General features: G+C 39.7%; 1 protein-coding gene across 3 annotated transcripts in view; it reads left to right on the top strand.

Annotated features, from left to right (window-relative positions):
- AGPAT4 (1-acylglycerol-3-phosphate O-acyltransferase 4) overlaps positions 1-27,697 on the top strand; it is a 78,780-nt gene that overhangs the window by 18,136 nt on the left and 32,947 nt on the right. For all 3 annotated transcript variants that reach the window (XM_052683840.1, XM_052683832.1, XM_052683822.1), the window contains exon 2: positions 5,931-6,161. In XM_052683840.1, the coding sequence (XP_052539800.1) occupies positions 5,984-6,161 (178 nt within the window). In that variant the 5' untranslated portion in view covers positions 5,931-5,983. The remainder of the gene's footprint in view (positions 1-5,930; positions 6,162-27,697) is intronic.

Here is a 27,697-nt window from a genome sequence, read left to right as displayed (position 1 = left end):
CCCCTTCTCAAAGCAGTAAGGGAGAAATTAGGATGCAAAGAGGTTCAAGGGTTAAGATGAGGGCAGAGAGATCATTCAGCTGTTACTGTCATGGAGTAAACAGACTCAGTATAGGGTGATTAATATAATTTATTACCTAACTGACTAGATCAGTGAGAACTGAAAGAATTAAAGACTTCTCCCTCCCTGCCCTCCATCTGTCTCCTCCCCGTACTCTGAGCAGTACAGGGGAACAGGGATTGGGGGCTGTGGTCAATCAGTAAAGTTCTGTCTCTGCCACTCCCACAGGCTGCAGCTTTCCAAGTGCAGCCTCAACGCAGCTCTGTACTGCAGGGCATATCCTTCAGGACTGCAGTGGTCTCCACAGGCTTCAACCTGGGGCTTCAACCTGTGGGCTGCAGTTCCTTTAGGCTTTATCTACTGTTGTGCTGTGGGCTCCTCTGTGGCTGCATGTGGAGATCTGCTCTGCATGGTGCCCATAGGCTGCTCCACCGTGGGTACTTCTGGGCTCTGCTCACAGAGGCCTCCCCACCACTGCCAAAATCTTGCTGCGTGAAGCCAATACATATGTCAAGTCTCTAAGCTGGAAATCCTGAAACTTGCTGGTAGATAATATTCATTCTTCAGCCTTTAAAACAGTCAAATGGAGTGATTTCTCCTTTGCAGCTGTGCAGGTTACAAAACAAGCAGTGTAGGAACATGTGACCTCTGAGGAAAGCTGAAAAGTATTCTGGAGTTCCTGTAAGTGTAGGGAAAAGGTGTTAGGTATACTGAAATGTTTCCCTACTCTGAGACTCTCGGAAGAGGTGATACTTTGGTAGTTGCCTTTGGGGGAGAGGGAGAAGCAATTCAAACCTTGATTAAGCATGAAGAACATAAGTAACTCTTCAGACTCTTTTTTTTTTTTTTTGCCATGGCATGTATAGATGCATACCCCTTGAACGCAAATACACCTGTGGACACAGCCTTGCTGTTTGCTGACTTTTGATGCTCACTGACAGGAGGAGCACAAGGGCTTCCTGTGGCTGCCTTGCCTATACATTCCATATACAGAAACAGTGTTTAGATGAACTCTGATATGAAATACAATGCTACTATCTCTGCTGTTCTGATGGCAATTGAAAGGCACTTAGAGGCCGTTCAGAAACTGCTGTAATTTGACCTGTGCTTACTCTTCTCTATCCGAGAATCTGATTTAGACAAGAAAATACAAGAATAGGCGTCATCATTGTATGCTTGTTTTTCCTTAACTTGCAGGAGAGCATTAAGCTTTAAGTGTTAGCACTTTATCAAACAGTACACATGGGCAAAAACCTTTGTGTGGGCTTGAAATATGCTTTTCTGAAAAGAACCATTTCCAATGCTGTCCTGCTGATAGTTGTAAGTATATACAATATTAGCTTAGCCCAGATGCCTGTGTGAATAAATTTTGAACAAGATGGGTGATAGTTCTCAGCTTGTTCTCATGCTTTCTGTGAAAGTGCAAACAGTTTCGTTCTTTAAGATGAGCCCTAGTTGTAGTCTGAAATCTCTTGCAGACTTTGAAGCACTACACGGTGTTCTTAATTGGCAGCAACCTCTGCCAGAAGAGAGATGTTCACCTTGTTTATCACTAGTGTAATGTCTTGCCTTTTCTGTTTCCTTCTGACCATTTTTTTCCAAGCAGAAGGGAATGGAGAGATTAGTTGAAGTAGAAAACATAGTGGACCTTGCTGAAGAATGGAACTAGGGGAAGAATTGGAGAGAATGAGTGATCATGGAATCTTCTTTTAAACCTAATTTATGACCTTTTAATCACACGAATAGATGCTTGTTGACTTGTTCCCAAGACAGACATTTGAGGTTTGAGTCTTTTGTTTTGTATCCAACTGAAAACTGTTATTAAAGAACATTCCTACCTGTTTTTGATGCACTGGCTGGCCATTTTCTGCTAACTTATTTTAAGGGGTGTCTGATAGAAGAGAGCTTCTTGGCAGCAATCTGATCTTAATAGCTTCTGAGAAAATGCATCAATTGCCCCTTTTGTTTTATAGAAGATTGATGTAATTTTCAGCTATTATCTATAAGGAAATCAGTGTAGTTTATTAAGCTAGCATCATGGATTAAGAATTAAAGAGCTCATCCTTTTATCACTTAGACCAGTGTGACACTGATGTTACCCACGAGGAACTTGAGTAAGGCTGAGCACATGGGAACTCTGTGAACTCTTTCTCTGAACTCTCAGAAAGCAAGCTTTTAGATCTCTGTCAAGATCAGGCTTGATTCTTGAAAATTAATTTTCAGCTACTATATAGCCTGTGCAAAGAATGAGCTGCTTTTCTTGGAGTATGAGTAATGGAAATAGTCCTGTCATATTGAAACAAATCTTATAAAGAAGAAGTTTGTGTGAGCAAATAAAACACTGAGCTAGCGCTATGTAGGAAAAATAAATTTCATTTAATCAGAGGAGAAAACTAATCTCTAGTCACATTTGCTTCTCAGAAAATTAAAATACCAGCAATGTCTCTAATGTCGTCTTCTTTTCTGGCAAGTTAGATTACGTTCATTTCAGTGGTGCTGCTTAAGTAGTTTTAGTTTGCTAAAACATTTCATGGAAGCTTTACAGAATTGAAATGTCATGTCTGAAGTATGAAAATGAGGAAGAAATGAGTTTTAAATATTCCACCGTGGCTTCATCAAACAATAAGGCAGAAAATACATTTTATCACAGTCAGCTCATCAATGTCTCTTTTAATTCTGTGAAGCTTTTTTTATAGACTTAACATGAAGTAAATGATGCACATAAAATATAAGATTTTAATGTAGTTTAACCACTGTTGCAGGGATAAAAGCAAACTGATGTACTAGCGTTCTGGTGAGTTCTTCCTCCTCACTGACTCTGTCAGTCAACTGCTTTTCCTCTTCTAAATACTGTCAATCAACTGCTCACTACTGAAGAATTTTGTTGATCTTATCAAATAGTGAGTTTCCAGGTCTCCACTGTAAGTAGGCCATGCTTTCATGGGTGGTTCTTTGGATACATTCTCTTCTGATCTTGTAGTTTCAGGCATTTTGCAGTCTTTTAAACCATCCATTTGTAAGCCACTGTTTTCTTTAAATCTAACAGTTTTATTTAAATGATCTAATCCTGATACTCAATAAAGTAATATAGTCTGAACTAGAGATTTTTTTAAATTTATTTTTCACTGTATACTTATTCAAAACACTGTTCTACTACTGTTAATTTTTTCCCTCTATTAGGTATTTGATTCTATCCTGATAGTGTGAGACAAAGGGCTCTAGGATGAATCATTAGAATGATTCCTACTAGACAACGTTTCTCATTCTATTTAACTTTCAGCAAAAACAAGGTGTTCAGGCAAAGCCATGCTAATAAATTGCCTGCCATCCGAAGAAGCATATCTGTAGCACACAGTTGGTCAAAGCTTGAAAAGTTTTTTACAAGTATAACGACAGTGCTTACTACTACAATGAACACAGGCCTGCTCTGCAATTCTGAGCTACAGATGGTGTCTGCTTTGATATTGAATAGTACGGCAAGATAAAGGGAACGGTGTCTGTAATACACAAAGGACACATTTTAACTACTAATAATAGGCTTGGGACTGCCATAAACACTTTATATAAATTGTCCTACAGCACAGATTCTCTTTCTAAATTTTAGCTTCATCTTCCTTGCGGTTGAAACCCTGTTTGAATATCTTCCTGTTGCTTTGTAGCAGTTCTTGTGTGTAAGCATATTCTTGTAGTAAGCATAGTCAGCAAGGACAGTAAAAAATGTTTCAGGACACTGATTTAGACTCACTGCTTCACATAATGCAGTCTTCTATAAACTAGAAGGATGGGCATTAAGATTTTTTTATCAGTTAATTCCCTGGGCTGCTGACAGCTGCTGTTTTGTTATTGCCTGTGATTGGCATATTCGGAAATATTGTCTCAGGGCTTCCTTCCTGAGCAAACTCCCCTGTGCCTCACAAGGAGAAATGGTTTAGGAAGGGAGCAGCGTGGCAGCACCTCCTCCTTAACCACATTCGAAAGACTAGGGTATTGATTACTGAGAGATCATGTCTTAGTGTTTTTTCTCCTAGCAAGTGAGCCAAGAGTTGGTGGTAGCGATGGCTGCAGAGGTTCAGTATGGTTTTTGACAGGCTGGTATGCTTGGAAAGAAGACATTTCCTCTGGATTCTCAGCTGCTAAGGTTGGATCGTTCATTTCCAAAATTGTACAGACCTTTTGAAGTAACCTAAGAGCTGGTTTTCTGGAAACACTGCAGGGTCAGGGGTTAGTGCTGCTGTTGATGTTTCCTTTCTGGGTTTATGGAGAACAACTGTTAGAATTACAGTGTCAAGGAATAATTGAACAAATTGTATATACTGTGCATAGTCAAGCTTTTGTTCTTCTGCCAAAATCAACTGGTATTTGGATGGAACGAGGGAACAAGCTAGTAAAGCCGGAAACTGCTGCTACCTCTTGGTTTGGGAGCATGGTTAGAACAGCACAGAAGAAAGCAAAAATTCTAACATAAAGCTGTGAACCTTGTATTTATTTTCAATAGACAAGAATGAAGTGGGTGTGCACAGAAGCTTTTGTTTGTTTGTGACAACTTAATGTGAATGAAATGAGTCATTCTCTTCTGCTGTGGGGCAGAAAACTTCTGGATTTTTATCCTCTTCTGATAACACTGGAGTCTTAGTCTGTGTGCATACTGAGGAATACTGCTCAAAATCAATAGAGTTACTCATGTGCCTATCATTAGTGTATGTCTCTTTTCTGGAGTGGAAACACACACATAGTGGTGTATGTGTATGTGCATTTAAAGACCCTTTCTTGATTATGCATGGGATATAACTAAGAAAAGCGACACCATGAAATATATTTCAATTTTTATTTATTTATGTTTAGTTTAAAACTGTGCATGTGATAAAGAATTACTCTGTGTTGCGCTGAAGTCATGGGACCTCTGATACATTGGATGTTTTTCCTAAATCAAGTAAAAGAAGAAAACTTTGTTCTTCCCCCTGCTAGTACTGTACGCTTGTAGTTAAGCTTCCTGGTTTGCCAGTTTCCTTTAAATAAGGTTGGACAGAAATCTCACAGTATCAATCATTAGACAAACGTGGCTTAAAAAATAAAAGCCAGCAGTGTTTTGGACTTCCGTATGTATACACAAGTAAAGCAAACCTTTCAGTAAAGTTATCTGAAAGTAAATAGTCCCAAATAGAGTGAAAGTTGGAAACACCTTTTTAGAGTGTTGCACTGAATAGCCATGTGAGGTTACCTAGACTCACACACACACAAAATCGTTTATAGAAACGCAGAAGGTAATGTGGGCCCCCCTTGTTTGTGTGAAATGTATGGAATAGTCCTGAAAGGGAAATAAATTTCAGGTTAAAAAAATAGCAAACGTTGAAGAGAGGCCGTGGGTCCATAATAAAGAAGTATCCTGTGGGTGTGATAGAAGTCCCAGCAGTTCTTTGGGTAAAGTATCATTAACACTAGCAAGCTTTTGTTGAAGCGGCATGCTTTGAGACTTGCAAATTTTGGAGCTGCTCTTAAATATAGCAGAGGCCACAGCATGTGTCTTATAAAGTACTGGCAATTCAAAATGTAAGTGGATGTTTTGCTCATTTTTTAGCGGTGAAGGCCTGAAAGTGGAGCATTACACTGCATGGAATGGAGTCGCATGCTCTTGTGTCTTGTACAATTAGAATTGAAATGTGAAAATTTGTTTCCAAAGCCAAATGTGAATTGATACAGTAATATGATGTTCTCTTTCCATGCTTACTCTTGGAAGTATTTTAATCAGGCCTTATTCTAAATAAAGACATTAAGTTTCATTCAGATATTTAAATGTACAGTATGACATCTGTATTAATCTGTTTGTGGAAACAAATGCACTCTGTAACTGCTGATACTATTTGATTTTGCAGGTTGTCGTCTGAATTTTGTGTCTGAAGGTACCCTCTTGCTTTCTCAGCAAATCATGGACATCGTTGGCTTTCTGAAGTCTCAGTTCATTTGCCACCTGCTGATCTGCTACATATTTATAGTGTCAGGACTGATCATTAACTTCATTCAACTCTTTACGCTTATACTTTGGCCAATCAACAAGCAACTGTTCAGGAGGATCAACTGCAGGCTGGCTTACTGCATTTCAAGCCGTAAGATTTTGTTTTTGTTTTGTTTTAAGCTATTTTCATATTTTGTCTTGAGGGAATTGTTTAAAAAAAAATCTGAAATGGTTGTCAAAGTAACATATATAAAGATCATTACTGCTTCCTACAGCGCTTGCGTTTGTGTGGAGAGGTGTTTGCATTGTTGGAATATACTGTTCTGCTGAAATGTTTTGTTCTTTGATATTGGGATACTTGCTTGACTCAGGATAATGAAGACTGCCTCTCATTTGACTATCCATCATGTTTCATTAAGCCAAATGAGAAATATTGAGCAAATAACAGCATAACTCAGTGACATGTACTGTTTGTAGGTTTGCATTGCTAACAAGTCATTTCCAATAGCACTTTCAATCTCTTTATTATGCGTGATTTTGTTTTTCATCTTTGTAAAACTTACGTATGTGATTGCTATTCAGAAATAGGAAATAATTTTTAAAAAAAGAACAGTGATTCAATGTTGATTTCTTAAGCCACTTGTAAACTGTTTGCTTGAATAAGCATTTCAGGCCTTAAGCTGCATCTCAGTGTACTCAGTATAAGCATGTAGTTCACAACGTACGGTACAACAGGTAGCCTCTAAGTGTTGAAAGAAATGGGAGTCTCTAGAGGAGTAGATAGCATATGCTCAGGATATAAACTGTAGAAAGACCAAATCTGGGCAGCTGCTGAGTCGTGACAACTCACTGACTGTTGACTAATCGTTCCAGTACGAAGACTGAGATCTATATCCTTTTATATTCTCTTCTTATATTAACTTCTTTGTTAATAAGAAGTGGGTAGAATCTCCACCCATCAGCAGTGGATTATCAGAGCATCTCAGTGATATCACTATGCTTGTAGACTTGTTTCTGAAGAGCTATGTCTCCAGCAGTGATTTATTGTAACATCTGTCTTCAACATAATAACTATCAACTTACAGCAGAGTGCAACCTCACCAGAAGCTGTTAACAAATACAGAAGTGTTCCTTGTCTAGTAGTTATATATGCTGTTAAATGTGTCCGTGTTCCAGAGTAACTGATCCAGGCCTTTCTGAAACTTGAAAGTGGATTCTAAAACAAACTGTTGAAAATTGCATGCTTTATGAGGCTCCCTAAAGATGATCTGAATATAATGTTACTGTCAATGGGAGTAAGTTATGGGTGATTTCATATGAAGAAAACAGCTATCCAAGACAACGATTAAGAGCTGTGTTGCAGGAGTATAGCAAAATGGTTTCCTCCACGCTACTTAGTCACTACTAGGAACCTGAGAAGGAGGAAGCATTGTTAATGATTGTAATTAACCACTTAAGGGAGAAATCTGCCACATATCTCGAGCTGGAGGCTGTTGGAGATTATTTGTCTCTCATCAGTGAGTCTGCCATGCAACTCGTCAAGGCATTACTTTTCAAACAGACTTTTGATTCAGATTTCAAAGCTGCATCAGGACTTATGAGCCCAAATAAATTGCAGGTACTGCTTTATTATTTCTATGATAAAGAGACAGTTGTCATAAAGGAATTTCACATTTGTTGTCCATGTGTATGTCCCTGAAGTAGTGAGTTTGCAAGTAGTATTTGTTCTGATGTATAAACAGAGCCATGAATGTGGCCAAATTTTTACTTTTTTTCTGGTGGCACAGAATATGTTTGAAGCCATGGAATGCAGGAAACAGCATGTGTAAATTTTCCTTTAGGGCAAAGGCAGGTTTTTATAGCTATATTATTTTTAATGCAGTACCTTCTGCCCCATTCAGCCATTTGGCTACTTGATGGAGAGACGTCAGACTTGCGAGTCTTCAGGCTGAAGCCTTTAGCTGCCCTCAGCATAGTATCATCTGTATCTGAGGCCGGTCACTATGTAAATACGAGCATGTAATACTGCATGCTTGCCCTTGGTTGGGAGGATGGCTTTTTATTCAAGATTGTTAATCTAGTCTTCAGTCTTCACTGAAACCGGTTGTGTTGTGAGATTTTGGCCTCATCATGCTCAGAATAGACTAGCTTAAGGATAAAGACAGTTATTTGAGCTGTACAGCACAGCTTTGCAAACTGGCAAATGATTCACCTTTATCTGAGTGATGTTTGAAAAGGGGAATGTGACACATCATTAAAATAGGTATTTGAAAGAGCTGCAGTAGATCAGATAGTCAAAACTGATGTGTTTTTGTAGTAGTGTATGTGTAATATAATGACTTTCGTAGGGCATTGGTGTGCTGATGAACACGTAACATAAGCAAAAAGTATTTGAGATTCTGAAACTTAGCCATGGAGAACATACAGACTCCTATGCATTGCAGTGGGGGTATGCATCACATTGCCTTCAGTGGCTGTTAAATCCTGAATCAGTAAGTTAACCCAACTGTTGGAGCTGGAAGAGAGCATTTCACCCTTGACACCATGCCCTTGGGAAAGTATTCTTGTATTTTGAACAGTGGTGAAGTTTTCTTCTATCCCTTTTTTTCCTTTCTCATTTCTACTATGGGAATGTAGTAATCTCATTTGTGCAAGTGCAATGTCTGCTATCATACTGTGTACAGGAAATTAGTCTGTTCTTCTGGTGAATGCCTTTTCCTCACTACGGTAGTTCAGCCTGAGTTGGAGATGCTTGCATATCTGCTTATCTGAATTAAGTCAGACTAGCTCAAATAAGTATATTCATGCTGTAAGAAGGCCACATGGAATAACTGTGGTTTGATAGTTGGAGACATAGCTGTGTGAGCTGCTGCTTCTCCACTGTGAATATGACCATATCATACTGACTGACAACCCAGCAGGCTAATGTGATATAGTATAAACTACTGCTTATTGATTAAAGTTAGAAAAGAAGTAAAAACTTAGTATCCAGTTTGAATTTATAGTATTTATTACTTGGTAATTTATTACTTGGTATCCAGTTTGAATTTATTGTATGTATAGAAAGGATTTACTAGAGCAGCAACTTGGTTTTAATGGAAGGGAACAGAACTGCACACAGTTGACTCCATTACTGAAGGTGTCTTCAAAACAATTGTGAATTGTGACTTGGTCAGACAAGGAGAGTTTTAGCTTCTGTTCTGACCTAATTTATTATGTTTTAGAGATGGGGATACTTTCTGACACCATTATTATTGGCATCAATATACTGAAAAATATTGGTTCTGTTAAATAGGCTGTGGTTTTTTGGTGGGGTTGGTTGGTTTGTTTTGAGGTGGCATTTTATGAAATTGGAACTGGTGAAAAGTTCTTAATTGTACATTGGAAGCTTTGTTCGGTCTCTTTGCTCTTCAAATAGTGACTGTTCATCAGACTGTAATTTAGGTTGCTTTTAGAAGTCCAAGTTACTTTATGTGTTTCACTGCAAATAAACTCTCTTTTTTTATCCATTAACTCCTTTGACAGCTATCTGCAAGGGAGTGGTTAGCTGTAGTCTTCTTTACCCTGTATGCCTCAGTGCATACAGGGGAATGTTAGTTGTGGAGAGTGGATAAATTCAGCTAGCCAAGAGGAAAACTTATTTATTTTTTTGTCAGTGTTGCACTTGAGAAGTGCCAAGAGTTGCACAACTTCTGTTATATTTCAAATGTAAGAAAAAAGAAGACCTTTAGGCTTAGAAACTTTCAGTCAGTGTTTTCTAGCTCCCAGTGTGTATTCACTGACTGATTCAATTATCTGTTAACCCACTTTTGTAAAGTGTCAGCCCTGATAACTTCTTCCTGATACTGCACTCTGCAAAGTGCAGCACTAGTGGGGAAATCGAACACTGCAAACCTGTGCAAGATGGTAATAAAATAAGTGCATTTGGAAAATGGTGTTGGAATGCAGGTTAGGCAAGCAGTCAGTATTATTTTCTGTTTTTAAATAATTTAGGGGCACTTTGTCCTCAGTCTCTTCTTCCAAAAAATGGAGAGCTAGGGACTATGCTGAGGAAGAAAGTGCGGAACGCATCACAGTTCTTGCTGATGCTTGTACTTAAATCGGAAGAGATGAGAATACTTTTGCCTCCTTGTTATCTGCGGAAAGCAAACCATGCACAGCTCTTCTACACTAGCAGAAGAGAACTGTGAAGTTGGCCAAGCTTGTTGAGAGAGCAGGTTATCTTGGCTATAGTGCTATGTGTGCACATGGCTATGCGGCTTGTGGAGGCAGTGGGAGAATGACTTGTATATCCAGTACTAATTTGTGTTTCATAGGCTGATGCAGTGCTACTGCCGGGTGAGCAGAGTATGCTGGGCACCTGTTGGCTATATGGGACATAACTGCTGAGTGCTGAGACTGAGACATACACGTTGGATGAATGGCTTCTTTAATGGTGTTGGATGTGCTTATTCAGGAACGTATTTGGCTATGAGTGAAGCAGCGGTTGATAACTTGTCCTCTTGCTGCCTCTGTCTTGGTGGAAAATTAGCTTCTCCTTCTATTGAGAAGCAGCCTGTGCTCCTCACTTGAGTGGCTAACTGGCCTTCCACTGACTCTCAGCCCAAGATGAACTTTGCACTGCATAAATAGAAGATCTGCCAATGAGAGTATGACTGTGTGGTAGGATGCATAAGGGTTTTAAAAACAATTGTCTTTGCTTCTAATTTGCCTTTATAAATTAATTATAGTAGTACTAATAGCTGTTCTTGTGCTTTGAAAGGGATGTTATTACACCTCTGGGTAAAGTTACAGTGTGTTGGCTGCAGTTTGTAAATCCCTCTGAGGGGAAGGCCCTTCTTTGCATGCAAATGGGCACCCCCTGATGCCTGCTTACAGACTGCAGAGAAAACGAGATGGAAATTGATTCTTCTTATAACTGAGCTTTCTAGAAACAAAATCAGGTGAAACCAAGAACTGCTTCAGGCTCATCATCTTAGCTGATTGTTATGAAACAGTGAAATTAATTCCTCCCACATACAGCTGTAAGCATCACAGTACAAGAAATGGGCATCCAGATGAGGATGTGTGATAGTTAATCCTCACGTTTTTATTTGATGGCATGCATTCCCAGTGCCCACATAAAGGCCTGGACGCAGTACTCCAGATGGGGCCTCACAAGAGCTGAGTAGAGGGGGACAATCACCTCCCTCTCCCTGCTGGCCACCCCTTTTTTAATCCAGAACACAGATGGCTTTCCGGGCTGCAGTCACACACTGCTGGCTCATGTCCAGCTTCTCGTTCACCAGGACCCCCAAGTCCTTCTCTGCAGGGATGCTCTCAAGAAGAACTTCCCCCATTTTGCATAAACACCTGGGATTGCCCTGACCCAAGTGTAGCACCCTGCACTTGGCCTTATTGAACCTCATTAAGAGGATGAGTGGGCTGGATGATCTTAGAGGTCTATTCCAACCTTCGTAGTTCTATGATCCAAGTCACAGCACAGAATGAGGCATTAATATTTACAAGTTGCTTGAGTTGTTGCCTTACTAAGGGTGAATATTACACGTCTTGGGGTTTGCTGTCAGTTGGCTACATCTCTTACTTTTCTGCTCCCTTTTGAGCATTGTGCAGCACTAGAAGCACATACCACGGTGTTTCTCCCTCTCTCAAAAGCATTAAAATCACATAGGAACATATTTTGGAGTAGATTTTTAGGCTCTTTGTACATCAAGGATTTCAGCAGCTGGTGCAGTGATGTCTTACTCATTTTGTGCAGGAATTTTTTGAAACTAGTGGGAAACAATATTTCCTTTCAGCAATTGTTTGAGGTCTTTCATTGTGATTCTTGAGTGGAAAGAGCTTCTGACTGCACATGCTTGGTACTCCCCCATGACAAGATAGTTTGTGACTTGTTTGCAAACATGTTAAATCTTCTTACTTGTGGATTATATTGTTTTCTCGCTTCAGAGACTGTTGTTAAGGTAGCAAGGTCTTGTTGGGCATTCTAAATGTGTGTTGCTGAATATCCTGCATCCGTCTTGTAGAAATTTTTTCTTAAACATGCTTTTTTCAACATAGTATTCAGAATTCTGAACACTTTAATGCTGGATAAAGAGGGAAATGAAAGTGTATGCAAGACAGTTCTTTAGTCTGCTTGGGCTTGGGAGAGGCAGTTATTATTTTGCCAGACCCATTTTGGTCCTTGCTGAAACAATGTTCAAAGCAAAATGAGAAACCACAAAGAGAGAGATAATAAAGATTACTGTATAATTGTTTGTGGGTAGGTTGTTTTATTTTTCTGTTAGCCCACTTTTACTGATACTCTTAAGTTGTATGCTCTTTCTGTACTCAGACTACATTAGGGTGCCAAAAGCAAACATTTGTGTTATCTCATGGTGTTGAAGGGGAAAGTGCACTTCAGTATGATTATTCTTCAGTTCTTTTATTTGAAATTTGATTTAGAAATGCTATATTGCACCTATGAGTGTGGAGTTTTCACTGAAGGTTAAAACACAGGTGAGTATCCTGATACGTGAGTTTTTTTCCCCATTCTACACAGATGTCTCACTACTTATTGGTACTTATGACCAAAAATCCAGGAATCAGTATGTACTTCTAATGAACAATTTGGATGAATGAATCTGCCGCTTGAGGTAGGTAAGATGATAGAGTGATTGTATGGGCTTAATTTTTGCCTGTCACTTCTAAAACAACTTACCCTGGTTTTTGGGAAAATGTGGGAGATCTGCAGCTGTGAGGCTTTTGACAGTAGCTCTTCTTGATATTGCTTTGCTACTTTATAGCAGCACCTTTCCTGTACTGTCCTTAAATGCTGTGGAAAATCTCCTATTGGATTTTTTTTTTCTTAAAGCAAACAAACCCATAGTGTTCTCTGACATTTTCCAGACCTTTTCCCTAGCTCAAATAGGGTCTTAACCAAAGATGTGCAATGTACTAATGCTGTACAGTTTGCTGAAGGTTCTATATAGGCAATCTAGCTATAGAAAACTTAAAACCCTTCAAATTTCAACCATTTTAATGGGGTTCATCTGACTTTGCTTTTTGCAGTGCTGTTTTTCATATGAATGACAGGATATATTAACCCTTCAGTATTCAGAGTTCTTTTACTGATTGAATTTGGTTATTTTTCCAGAAACTGAATGCAAACTGATTTTCTCTGTTGAATTTTTATGAAGAAATTTTTCTAACCACGAAAATATATCAATGTTTTATTAATTGTACACGTATTGCCTTTTTATTCTTATAAAAAAGGAAGGAGTTACACAGGCAAAATAACTGTGATATTTCTTTAGTTTTCATATGTTCCTTGCTTATCTAAAGTTTAAAATTGAGACCGTGGTACATTTTCCTTTTATTACGAGACTAATTGTTCAACATATTTCTAAATGCTAAGAGTTCAGAATTTTTCTGAATGAATTCAAGCTTTCTAAGAAGTTTGTCTTCCTTGTGTATTCGTAGGCTCTGACTCAGTGTTAGAATCTCCATTAATTCATGCCTAAAATTTAAGGTTTCCTAATTGGTGATTTCCTTGCTAGCGATGTCCTGGGAGTATCCCAAACCTTGTGGGTAATACTGTAGGACTTAGTGACTTAGACCTAATGTTTGGTGCTATGGGATGTGAAGGCCATGTAAAGAAGTCACTGAAAAGTTCTTTGTTGGAAAGATGTAAATTGAATCTTCTTTAAGAGTAGTGGTATGCTAGATTCTTCCGTTTTGTAGGATATTGGAGTGCCATGATAATCTTTAGAGCTGTTTTTCAAATGTTGCTCCTCTGAACACTGTGAGAAGGCTGAAAGTACTGTTGAATATTGTGACTTAGATTGAATGGAATGTAATGTCATTGCTGACCTTCATAAATCATTAAAAGTCAGGATACATGACTCTGTGCTTTGTTTCTAGCTCATGTCCTTGACTTGTTGATATGGGAAAGTCCAGTAGTCATAATCCCATTTTTAAATGAAGAAGACCAAAAGGGAGATAGGAAGCTTGTCTGCCATCATATATGCACAGTCTGTTGTACACGGATGCTTTTGGTGTAGGACAGCTTTCTTGAAATATGAAAAGTAAACTTCAGTAGGAAAAAAAATAGAATGGGATCAGCTTGGACAGTTTGCGAAACTGCAGTGCTGCAATTGGAAGGTCATTCCTACTTCCCTCTTTGGTGCCTTATTAAGTTAACAGCAAGGAATTGCATGATGGCCTTTGGGGGCAGCTCTGGTGATTGTCTGCTTGATTGTTATCTGCGCTGACTGGTCCTGTTGCCACGAGGAACTGCTGGTTTGTTGAAACATAGGAGTACTGCTAAATTCCCCGGGGAGGAAGGATAAGAGGAGTCCTCAAATGTGAGACAAATCTCTTTGACACGTGGCTGTTAAATAATTAATTTCCCCAGAGGGTTTGAAAAGAGCATTAAAGCAGTGACTACTGAAGTTCTGCCTATGTGTTAGAGCCATTGTACTTGCCAGGCTGGCTTTGTTCCACACGCACAGAACTTGGAGGGAAGAAGCTGTTTTGTGGGCAGCTTGTCTAGGGATAAAAAACAGGAAAAAGCTGTGAAATGAGATGTGTGAAGTGTGCAGCTGTTTTTTCCGTAGGAGAGGATTGCTTTTAACTTTCAACATGGAGATGGTTTAAAAGGAATAGTAACTAAAGAAGTTGTTGCTGCATTGGTTTCTGTATTTCTCCATCTCTCTAGCTCTGGGTTATGCTAGAACAGGCAGCACAAGTTGAAACCTCCTGTTTCAAGAACCCATATGCAGACTTAACATTTCTTCTTCATGTGAAGGAAAAATGTGGTTTATGTTTTGTGGGCCAGAGGAGAGAATCCATTTGATCAAACCTGAATGATGCACATTTTGAATGGGAGGGAAATGCAGGAGTGAGAGATGGGGAAGCTGGCATGAAGTAGTGATGAGTCAGCACACAGTGGTTTGGGCCAGGGGTCAGGACGGGGTCTGGGCCAGGGTTGGCTTGTGGCCACAGCAGAGCTGTTAGCTCAAGTACCAGAGGGGTGCCTTGAAGTACAAAGGTTCTGTCCTCTTAATCACTAAGTTCTCACTGCCTGTTGTATGCAGTACCCCTGTGAAGATCTGAAATACTCTGTAACTTCCAGGATTCTTTGAAAGCTTGTGCACTTAAGGCCTTTCATTAAATGTGGTTCTGATTTGGGTTCCCAAAGCAATTATAGCCTGGCTGCATTTCAGCAATGCAGGTGTGGCCGTAATAAATCATCAGTAGATTTGGACCTAGTTCAGTAGTGATGCTCCTACAAAGAGCATGAAACACTTTTATCAAAAAACACTTCTCTTCATTCTGTAAGAACATGAAATGGATCACATTCAGGGAGCTGAGGCAAAGAAAGCACCAGAACTGCAGTTTGTAATGTCTACCATCAAAATTTCAGCCAGGATGTTTCAGTGATGTCAAGTATTTTTCACTTATTACGTTAGCCAATTCCTGCATATGTATGTGTAGTAGGTTTTAATTCAGTGACTAGTCAAGCATTGAGATCAAATTGCCAAGAAGAACAAACCACAGATAAAGCTCTAGCTTTGTAATAAGTGCAAAGAGCCTTTCCCTTATTTGGGGTTACTCAATTTGCTGTAGCAGTGACTAAACCAAAGTGGAAGATTATTTTTATACCAATTTAAGAAAGTGTCATTGTATATTAAGTAATAAATTAAAAAAAAAAAAAAAGTGGGGGAGGAGAGTGTATCATCAGTCTTGAGGAAAAAGTATTTAATTAAGACTAATGCAAAATTCACATTTGGGCTTACAATTGCACTTGTAATTTGTAAACTACAAATTACAAAACTAGATGTGGGTAGGATTGGATTTATTTATTTTTCAATTTGATTTTTAACTTTACATCTAATGCATCATCCTGTCTCCAAATCTATAATCTTAATCTTAAAAGTTAGATTGGCAAATTACTGAGCGTGTTGGCAGAATGAAGGGGGGTCGTTATCATTTTAAACTGGTGGTTTGGTTTGTACATGTTCCAAAATATGCATTTATGAACTGTTCCTTTATCTCAGCACGGAGCAGGCCTTTGAGCAGCTATCGTTGTGCTCTGCTTACAGCAGCCTGTGTGTGAAATACCTTCCCACCTGCTCTCCTGAAGACTCCTTTGCAGCACATACAGTGTGCTGCCTTTGCTCTATTCCCTCCTGTGTATCTTCCTGTGAGAGGTGTATGTCTTGCACAAAGTTCATGAAAGTAGTCTTCGTTTAAGAACTTCAAGATTTGTTTTTGTTTTATTTATGCACTGTGTCAAGAAGTGATTTGATGTGCTGCAAAACCTGGATTTTCGGAATTTTAGGATGAGTTCATTCTTGTGGAAACCTCCAAGCGGGCATCATCTAACAGGACCAAGCTTATGGAGGAGGCTTTGTATGCTATCTGACTCGAGTGTTATATTCTGTCCCTGTGCTGCGCTTTCACAAGCTTCCTGGGCACACCCTTAGCAGTCAGAAAGAAATAAGAAATGATAGTCACAGCAACTCAAGTCATGAGTGATTTCTGTCCTTCAGATGAACTTGCTGAGGTTGCTGCTTCCAGTGCTATCAGCCTATGCTGCAACTGGAAAAGGATCTGAGCCGGTGAAAGTTGCAGTTTTCAAAAAGCAGGCCCGTAATGAGAGAGGACTGGAGCACCCCTATGTGCTTCTTCTCCTTGATTCTGTTGTGGTGCAAGCTATTTTAAGTACATTGAAGAGGCAGTGTAGGTACCGGTCTTATTTGCCAAAGCTTTCAAATAAGATCATTAAATTCATATGGTAAACAATGTTTATTTGCACTGACTTCTGGCTTTCCAGCTTTGTAGAAGCTTCAATAGTATTTTGCAGACTTTAGAGAAGGACTAAATGGCTTGCATGGAGCCTTGGAGACCTCAGGCGCAGTGCCAGCTCGCAATCTAACATCTGCAGCCTGTCATTTGTGGATCTGATGCAGCAGCCAACTGCTACTACTAGGGGGCTACTACTGTGTCTCTCGTAGCTTCAAGTGGCTTAACACCTGTGAGAATCCTGAGGTATTTTATATTGTTTCTTTGATCTTGTTTTGCTAGAAATAATTGTGATAAAGTCGAAGAGAAATGCTGCAGGGTGTGCGCATCCAATTTGATGATACTCCTCTGCTCCCAACATGTGCACACCATGTTTGCATGATAGGTCTTAATTTTGCTACTTCTGTGAAAAGTGAGATCTTCCTCCTGTATCTACTTGAAATTGCATGTCTGGCTGCTACTTTTCATTTGCAAAGCATTTAGTAAGAAAATGCCTTGGTTGCCAGAGAGGAACAACTCTGCTTTTTGTAATTGATGAAGCCTATTTTTCTGGTAATGGAATAGAAGAGCATGAGCCTTGAGCCTATTGATTATGTTGACCACATCAGCTAAGCATGTGTTGCAAGGAATGCTATTCTGTGCAAATAATTACAAGAATATGGCAGTAGTCATTCAAAAGGAAGAAGCTAGTGTGCTTAGAAATAGCACATCTGTGTGTCACAATTATACTAGTTGGACTACAGAGCAGAAAGCTAGTAAAGCTTCTTTTGCAGGCACCCTTTCAGTTCGAGCAGATGACAAATTGGTGGAACCTTCACATCCTCTCCTGCTGGAGCAAACAAGCTGCCAGCTTTCTGAGCAGGCCTGAACACACGTAGATTCTTCTTCCTGCAATTAAGCTTGAGGAGATGTTAGAGTAAGCACAATCAAACTGTGAATGTTATGAGAGGCACAGGTGATCCTTACCTATGCTGTTACATTACTGAGTTTTTGGGAGTACATCTGTCTTAACTGAATGTAGTATTTCTGATATGTACTGCATTATTTCTTTCTTTAAGAAGTATTTCTTATGTATTTGTCTATTTGGATAACTTCAGCTTGAAGAGTTAAATTCTACGCTCCATGCAAGTGTCACAGCTTTATGAGTATTTGATGGGTATATTTGATCTGTTGTGCTTTATTTTTAATTCATGAAAGCCATTTGTTTGACTTGTAGTTTGTGACCTTATTGTCCCTTTGAGGCACACTTGGTGAAAGTCACTGTTAAGAATTCAGAAACTAAAATAAGCATCAGGAGACATAGCTCTTTTCTCTCAACACATGATAAGATGCTGCAAGATTACAGGCAGAGACAGGGAATTCAGGGAATGCAAGAGAAAAATGAGTAATGGTTTTGTTCTGAACAATGTTCTCAAAGTGATAGAGGTTCAGTGGCTATTTGCCATTAAATTAATGCTGAAGTAACTGCAGTGGTACAATATAGGTACTAAGTCAACTTGTTTCCAGTTCTGAAATTCAGACAGATTTGTTTTTCATAGGAAGACTTATGTACAAGTTATCTGCCTTAACTCCTAAAAATATGTTGTTTTAACATATTACTTCTGGTAATAAGTGGCTATTTCTTCAGAAGCACACTCATTATCTGAAATCAAAAGTGGAAATATGAATGGAACCTTGGCTGTCATTACCATGGTTTTCTTGTTCTGCTGTTTTGTGCAGACTTTAATTCTTTCAGTTCTTACAGCTCTAGGAAATGTAGCTATTCCTAACTAGAGGGTTTAAATTACTTTTTGCTCAGTTTCCTAATTGAATTCTCTGATTCTCCTAATTTGTGCTAAAGATTACTTTCTATTGCAACTGGTAGTCTCTTTTATCATCAATCATTTTTCTCAGAGATTAATTCCCATCCCTTTTTATCAGGAGCTGGAAGTGAAGGTTAAACATGTTGAAGATGTGAATCTAGAGTAATGAGAGCAATAGGATTTTCTCTCTTGATGTGCTTTCTTGTTCTGAACTAAGTTTTTATTTGATTTGAAACTTGGTCTGTGTAGAAATGAAGACTTTTGTTACAACAGATGCTAGAAGGAGAGATTTGTGAAAATAGCTTCCACTCCTACATGCATTAAACACAAAATTCACTTGAGTCACATAAGTTTTCTAATTGTTATATGATTTAATTAGTACTTCCAAACAATGCATATAGCAAAAAAAAAAAAAAAAAGTCACAGGAATGTGTGAGCTGTTCTGGGTCTTAAGAATGGACACTGATCATAGCCCTCTAATTAAGGAAATGCTAATGATTCATTATGTCAAAGAATTCAGCTGTGATTGAGTAAATAATAGGGAAGATTAAGACATCCACTAAATAATTCATGTTCACTTTTTTTGCATGCTCAGATTTTGAGATCTTTATCCTGGAAGGTGATTCTTGACTGAGAACTCTCTTAGGCTGACGCCTCCCTCCTTAAGCCACAAGGCTTTGCCTGAGAGATGCTGACTTCCTCCTCATCTGTGGTGGCATAGCCTTGCAGTGATGGAAGACAGGAGGTATTGGTGTATAGTGCAGTCTGTTTGGAAAATACTGCACTTCTTTTCTACTGTTAGGAAATAGGGATATCAGTTAAAGGAACTAGAGTAAGCTTGAGAATATACAGATATCTGTGCTTCCAGTCATTTTACACAGCTGTTCTTGTGACAGTGGTATTTACCTTAAATTTCTTTCTTTCCCCACTGCTAGCCTCCCAACATCCTGAAGTGATATTTGTGAGGGCAACCCAATCCTCTTCCTGCATGTTTTTTGATAGCTTAAGTGAGCCAAGCTGTTCTGGTTTCCTGTCATCGTGGTAGCCCTGGTCTACATCTGCTTTGTTTCAAGTTTTATTTCCTAAGCATGAATGTCTGTTACTGATGTGCGGGCCCAGAGATGATCTGACTATTGCAAGGAGCCGTTCCTTTTCTCTCCAGAAAAGAACATCATAATGACATCTTTTTTTTCCTTCTTAGAGCTGCATAATAGGAGTAGACCAGAACATAAGCTAATGTTCCCAGACCCTTCTGTCTTGCATCATTTCTGTTTTATTAGTTCTGCAAGGCTTTTCTATCAAAATTAATGCAGTTTCTGTTACCTTGCCTCTCAAAGTTATCTGATTTGTAAAGTGTGTTCTGATTTTATGTCACTGATAAAACTTACTAATTTGTATTGAATACTTTAGTATCCCATGTCAGAAATGTTTCATGGAGATCCTTCTTTACCTAGGTTGAGTAAAAGGCAACAACAGATAGTTCACAGAATCATCAAGATTGGAAAAGACCTTCAAGATCATCCAGTCCAACCATCCACCTATCACCAATAATACTCACTAAACCATGCTCCTCAACACAAAATCCAAATGTTCCTTGAACATCTCCAGAGTCGGTGACTCCACCACCTCCCTGGGCAGCCCATTCCACTGCCTGACCACACTTTCAGAGACGTAGTATTTCCTAACGTCCAGCCTAAATCTCCCCTGGCGCAGCTTGAAGCTGTTCCCTCTAGTTCTACCGCTAGTTACACGAGAGAAGAGGCTGACCCCCAGCTCACTACAGCCTCCCTTCAGGTAGTTATAGAGAGTAATAAGGTCTCCCCTGAGCCTCCTCTTCTCCAGACTGAACAATCCCAGCTCCTTCAGCCACTCCTCATAAGGTCTGTGCTCCAGACTTCTCACCAGCTTTGTTGCCCTTCTTTGTACCTGCTCCAGGTCCTCAATACCTTTCTTGCAGTGAGGGGAAACTCACAGGGGATTTGCACGTTTTGGCGTAGTTCTCCTTTACAGCACTGTACTAATCTTCAACATCTCTTTGATTTTATGGCAGTTTCTTTTACCATATCATATGAATGGCTCAATGTAGCCTGGATGTGTTGGGCATGGTGTATCTCTTTTGTTTGTAGAACGAGAATTATCAGGTAATGTCATATAAACCTGCTTCTGATTATGGTGAGTGGCCAAAGCAAGTCCTGGGGATTTGATGATCAGAAGGCTGGAGCACCTCTCCTATGAAGAAAAGTTGAGGGAACTGGGCTTATTTAGCTTAGAGAAAGCTCCAGGGGGACCTTGTTGTGGCCTTACAATACTTGAAGGGAGTGTATAAACAGGAAGGGGAACAGCTGTTTACAAGGGTGGATAGTAATAGGACAAACGGGAATGGTTTTAAACTGAGACAGGGGAGTTTTAGGTTAGATATTAGGAGGAAGTTTTTCACTCAGAGAGTGGTGATGCTCTGAAACAGGTTGCCCAAGGAGGTTGTGGATGCCCCATTCCTGGAGGCATTCAAGGCCAGGCTGGATGTGGCTCCGGGTGACCCTGTCCATAGAAGGGGGGTTGAAACTAGATGATCTTTATAGTTCTTTTCAACCCAGGCCATTTTATGATTCTGTGATTTAGCACAATGAAATTTTGAAGTTTTGCCCCCTTATGTAGGAGTTGTTAGCCCTACAGAGAACCTAAGGAAATGATCTGAGGAAGAGGAGATGCTTTGACATCTTATGTTGTCTTTGCATGGTTAACAGTAGGCCAGACTTCTTCCCAATGAACTGCTTGGGGTTACTTGTGAGCTAGATTTGGGAGCCTTTGGGCTGTCACCTCCCTCCTGGTGTTAACTAATTCCAGTGAAGAGCTGAGCAGTGACGTAATTGTTTTAAATGTGATGGTCATGTTGTACAAGTCTTAACAGTGAAAATATTTACTGAAAACAGCTAAGTGGGAACGTGTAGCTTAAATTTAAGATACGCTGGCTTAAAGATTGTAAGGCCTAGGAAAAAGAAAAAAAAAATATTCTCAATGTGTTTATTCAAACAGGAAGTCGCTTTAAAGAAAATGTTGAAATAAGGCTGGTGTTCATTTTGCACAGAAACTTGCGGTGAGTGGCTTGCTGCCATTTCTGATTTACTAAGCAGTTCTCCTACGGTGGTGTTCCTATATGCAATATTAGAGAGGCAGTGGTGTTTTGGACAATAGGAAACCATATCCATAAGAGATGCGACTGCCTGGTTTCATGTCTATACAAAGCACTTGTTGGTGTCATGGCAACTTGCCAAGCTGCATGTTGTTTTTCACCGTTGGTTAGTACTAACTCCTTTGATCATCACATACTTTGTTGACCTCAGTTACTTGTGGCAAAAAAAAAAAAAAAAAAGCACACAGTCTTTGCTGAAATATAAGATTGGTGAAGAAAACTGCATTAAAGGAACTTCCTGCAAGCAAATGCTGAAATAAATGAGTCTCTCTGCTTGAATGTATGAAAGGACTGGACTGCATTTATCTTTTGCCTTGAAAGCACATCCAGTAATTTACTGTGGTGGGTGGGGAATTAAATCATCATTTCTGGATTCCTCTGTTGGTGATTTCTGGCCCTAAAAGCACAGCCATGCACGTCTTTGAAATGTTATTCAAGGGAGTTGCTGACAGGATCTCCCACAGGGAGTGGGGCAGAAATCTTCAAGAGCAGACCTGCAGCCAATAGAGAAAGGGTTTTTTGTTGTTGTTGTTGCTTTAAATTTGTGTGCATGACTCTGCCATCACTTTCCATCCTTTTGCTAAAAACAAGTCCAAAGGGTAAAAATGATTACATCACCTGATAGGGTAATTGGGCAAGGGGCTCAGGCAAGAGAAGTGTGAATTTTGCTTTCCTCTTCTGCTTAAATGTTCTTCTTAAACATTTTTGTACTGATTGAAAACCAGAATCTCTGTCTTGGAGTGGTCCAGATTTCTCCATTGTATATCACTGTTGCTCCCATACTCACCTGCAGAGAATGAGAATCTGCTTGGAGCAGAATGGGGAAGGCAATGCTAGACAGAAAATGTGTGTATGCTTTTTATAATACATCATCTCCTGGACATTCAGTAATGTTCCAGCTCTGAGCTCCAGTTATTCCTGTACCTAATCATTGCAAGCTTATAGCAGAATGCTGATCTTCAATTCTTTCTTTATAATTACTTGCTGCAGGAAATGAAGTAGACAACCAGAATAAATGAATAGTGAGGCTAGATGATGTAGTGAAGCACTGGAATAGCCTGTGCCAGGAGCTGTGGAGTTGTCAGTACCTGAAGTTTTTTGAAAACCTGCTAGGTGTCTTTGCAGTTGAGATGGAGGTAATAACATCCAGGGTTTCAAACCTCAAGTCCAGCTAAAGAAATTTAGTAATGAAAGTCATGCGAGGTTAGAAGAATAGTGATAGCTGTTTTAATGACTCATTCTCTCAAAACTTTGACATGGAAAATAACATCTGGGTAAATTCTTTGTGTGTTTCCCTTAAATGTTTTTTGAGTAACCAGTTAGCATGCATGATGGTCTCTTGTCAGTTGTTTGTTCTTTAAGTACAGGCAGTGAGGCAAAGGGCAGGAAGCAGTCTAACCTCACAAAGGGTAGATGCCGTTATCTGTAGCAATGTATAGTTGGTTTTTTTTTCTTTTTTTTTTTTCTTTCGGGGTAGAAAACCTAGACATTCTCAGGGAAACAAAGAATCAGTAATAGAGATTTGAAAGCATGTGTTCTCCCTAGTCAGCCCCTCCTGAAGCTGGTTATAGCTTATTGCAGGAATGTTCCCTTCCAAGCAGACTGAGAGATTTCATTTTTTTTTTTTCTTTTCCCCTATGCATGAATTGTGTGGAAGTGTCAGTGGAAGAGTTGGTTTGTAAGCTGAGAACTCTCATGATGTGGGTGAATGTGAGTTGACCAGTCTAGTTGTGAAATTCAGCCTCTCAAACCTCTTCAAAAAGGGGTAGGAAAAAGACTTACTCTAGAAATTTTGGACCAGCCCTGGTTGGGAGCAAGAATTGTATTTTAAGTTTTTTCCTATGTAAACTAATGTTTGGTTACATAGCCTGGCTGGTGTACAAAGAAGAGGTGGCTTTCACTGGCTGTCTGCTCTGTGGAGTTGGCAGGAGTGCATATATGAGTGAGCTTGTGCTGTTGAGCTACCACAGGGAGTTTCTGGGTAATAAATTTCTGTGGCAGATTCTGGGTGTGCTCTGGTAGCATAATGCAAGGGTGCTGTAAAGTGGCATTACTAGTCACTGCTGAGAGCCATGAAGAGATGGGATGTGGTGAGAAGGGAAAAGAAAGAGCATAAAGATTAAAGAAAAATAAGCGTTAAAAACTGAAAGGCTGTAAGATGTTATTTACAAAAGCATTCAGTTTCTGCTTTGTGTCCCTGCAGCAACTGCAAGATTGCACCAGCGAGAAATAGGCATGTGAGGTGAGGAGTAGGGACATACTTCTGCAGTACTTAATTCAAACACAGATCCTGGTCTCGTGAAGCCTGCAGAATCAGAAGTATGTACAGAATTATTTTTGTCTGTGCTTCTTTGAAATGTACTTGAGACTAAAAATATGAAGAGCTCTATGCATGTGGCATACCTGTGTAGTGAGATGCCTGATACATTATTCATTTTGTTCAAATTGTTGGGAAAAGCTAAAAAAAAATAGACACTTGAAAGGGAATGACTTTGAGGATATATTTTTTCCCCCTCAGGTGAGGTTGGCTTTTTCTTCAAGAGCCTCATAGCCACCATCTCTGCATTTATTTATTTATTTATTTTATTTTATTTTATTTTATTTTAGGCAATAGACTTAATGGCAGTAAAGATGAAAGAAGAAAAAATCCTGTCTGGGAGTCACTTGTTCTTTCATTAGCAAATGTTGTTAGCAAAGTAACAGACAAGTAAGAGGCTGTTTCTAACTTCCTTCTCAGTGTTCTGTCCTAAAATGTGATTGTAAATTCTATAAATGTTTGCAAATGTTTTTTTTTAATTACTCAGTTTCCCTGTGTTTGGGGAAGTTCTGGGCAACTGGTGAAGGATTTCTCTGGCTATGAAGCATCCTAGGTCCAAGAGATGCTCTCCTGTCAGAGTCAGGCTCTTACGTAACTCCAGAGTGGCTCCACTCTGTGTCCATCCCTTCTGGTCACAGGGAGGGCGCAGGTGCAAACAGTGTGCATGTGCTCCCTAGGCCAGCCACATCCCTCACCAGATGCTGAGTTACCAGTTCAAGCCACGACCAAATAGTTCTCTTACACCTGCTCTGATCAGAAATAAACAAGGGGCTGATGAGTCAGTCACTTGTCTGTACCTTGAATGTATTTATATTGTGTTAAGGTAATGTTATTTGAATAGAGATTGTCTGTTAGCCTGTTTTAACACTGTTAGATAAAATTCATTCATGTCACTAGTGTTCTTCAGTGTACAGCAAAATGTCATATAAAAGCTTTTTAATTGAGCTAATAATGACTGAACATGTAGAAAACTTGTTCCTCACTGTTCTCTGTTTTCATTCACTAGTTGAAGCCAGTGGGGAGTCTAAACAGAAAGGATTTCAGAAGTTGTTCAAAGACTGGCCTGCTTTTGATCTTCTTTGAGGTGAATGAGGATGTGTAGTGCCCTGGGATTTACCTGAAGCCAGGAGAGCACCTCAGATGTCTCATCCTTCCAGCAGAGACATATGCTCTGAGAAAAGGTTGCTTTTCTCTGAGCATAGAGCAGTGCCTCACATGAGACCTTTGCTTTGATGGAGAAGTATTATGATAGCTTTGACAGAAAGCAAACATGTCTTTTATCACCCTTTAGATCTTCCCACGACATGGGTTCCTCAAGGACAGCCACTGCTTTTTTATTTCCTTCTCTACTGAGATAAAGCTTCTTGCCCGAAACAAGAGAAATTTTCTTAAATAAAGGTTAAATTCACAAGTCCAGTAGTCAGGCTTGTAGTTACAAGCAAAACAAATATGAAGCCTGTGCTTGGTGACAGGATAAGCAAATAGGAAGGCAAAACCTGTGTGATTGTCACTAGGAGATTGCTGAGGAATGACTCTCCAGCTGTTAAGTACAACTTTTTTTTAAAATGCTCTTACTGTCTTATCTCTCCTAGTATTTGTTTCTTAAAGTTTTAGGAATAAATCTGAATGCTAATCCAGAGCAGTTTTGAGGCATTTAACACTGATTTTCTTGGTGCAGGCTTTTTCCACACCTCTATCCACTCCCTTTGCTTAACTATTTTATTAGGGAAAGATGTACAGATGTATTTCATATTAATAATTCCCCTTGGCTGTGCGCATTTGGCCAGCCAACCCCTTATCTTTGCCCTAGGGATGGTAGTTCTGTATCCTGTCTGAGCTATTGACTTTGCTATGAATGATTGATACACTCGTGCCAAACGCAGAGCACATCTGCTGTAGCGGAACATACAACTGCTACTTCTGACAAGTTAAAAGGATGATGCATAAGGTGTACGTGCAGCAGACCTCATTGCAGATGTCCAAGCTACTTTCTAGTCTATAATTGTACTGTCTTCAGAAGTTCTTCTGTTTATGGTTTCTTACAATCGATTCACAATTGCTTCTTTTTCACCTGCTTGCCACTTAATTCATGATTTTAGGTGCCGCTTCTTTTTATTATTTGTTTGACAAACACCATAGTAAGTGGCAGCGTAATTCTCAACAGAAAATCAAGAGTTTTGCCATATGATATATAATTTGATCTCCATTTAATGATGGGACATTGACAGTGTGGTATAGAATTAGGAGAATGTTCATGTGAGAAGTTCTGCTGGACAGCCCCAGCTGGCAGAAGCATGTCTATAAAGAAGGCGTGAATAGAATTAAGGAAATACAGTAAAACAAAATTTTAAATTGAGCCTCTCAACATGCAACTTTTGAACATTGCTCCAGTTCTCTGGCTTGTTCCTCAAAGCCTGTTTCTGGGGCTTGGGAGAGAACTTCTCTAAATGCTGAACGGGCCATTTTCAAAGTGTCTTGGGTACTTAAATGTGACTGAACAATGGTGACATTTGGACACCAGTCTCACTTTAGGCCAAATCAAAATTGTATTACACAGAATACATAAAAAGCAGAAGGATGAAGAAATCTGGAGGGGTACTCATGTTACACTTACATGGACAAAGTTAAATGACTTTTGAAAGTTAAGTGGAAGTGAGAAGATTGACCCTGTGTCTCACTGCCTGCCGGAGGCTGGTGTTCTGGGTTCTGCTGGCTGGCTTTGGGCAGCCCAGCCCATCACAGGCTTTATGTTGGGACAGACATTTGTATGGCAGAGGAGACTGGGGGGCGAAGTGCGCTAGCTTCAGTGTGAACGTTAACCTGTATCTGTTCCTAGATCTGACTCTGGGTGGCTTTAGGAAGGCTCTGATGTGTCTGGGCTGCTTCTTTTGTCAGTTTGTTAACGCCAGTTTCATGTAAGCTCTGGGCATTTTAAAGAGACTTGAGAAGTGTTAGAGCAGAGGAGGGAAAACAAAATAGAAACACCATCAGCTGAATAAAATAAGGCAGTGGCAGATCAAAACCTTACAACCAGGAAATCCCACTGAACTAGGTGCTTACAGGTACCATTCATGGATTCATGTCCATGTTGTCGATTCCAGCTGTCAAATTAAAATGCAGCCTTTCAATTTACTGTGGCCACATTTGAATCCACGCCCTAATTCATGTCACCTTGAACAATACAGACGTTTTCAGGATGGAGGATTTAGTCCTGACACAGTGTAGCAAAAGCTGATATCAATGTTTTCTCCCAGTTGTCTGGGATGGGCACACTGCTTTGGAAGGAACTTTCCCAGGCTGTAGCTCTTCTGTTGCGTAGGTGCTGAAGTCTGCTATGGGTGCAGGGCACCTCGGACACCAGTCCCCTTTGGAATGGATGAGTTTTTCTGGGTGAGTTTGAGGATCAGTACCTTCTCTGGGTATGCCTTGAAGGGGAGAATGCTGTGGGTTTGCCAACTCTGGCTCTTTGCTTGGAACTGTCATTGAGCTACCAGCATGAGCAGTCAGACTTAATACAAAATGCAGTCACTGGCTGTACTATCACCTATGCTACAAGTAAGACTTTCTGAAAGCATTGCAGTTTGAGCCTA

This window comes from Tympanuchus pallidicinctus, unplaced genomic scaffold, assembly GCF_026119805.1.
Source record: "Tympanuchus pallidicinctus isolate F22 unplaced genomic scaffold, pur_lepc_1.0 scaffold1, whole genome shotgun sequence".
Taxonomy (NCBI): Eukaryota; Metazoa; Chordata; class Aves; order Galliformes; family Phasianidae; genus Tympanuchus; species Tympanuchus pallidicinctus.
This window is presented reverse-complemented; position numbering and strand designations above follow the sequence as displayed.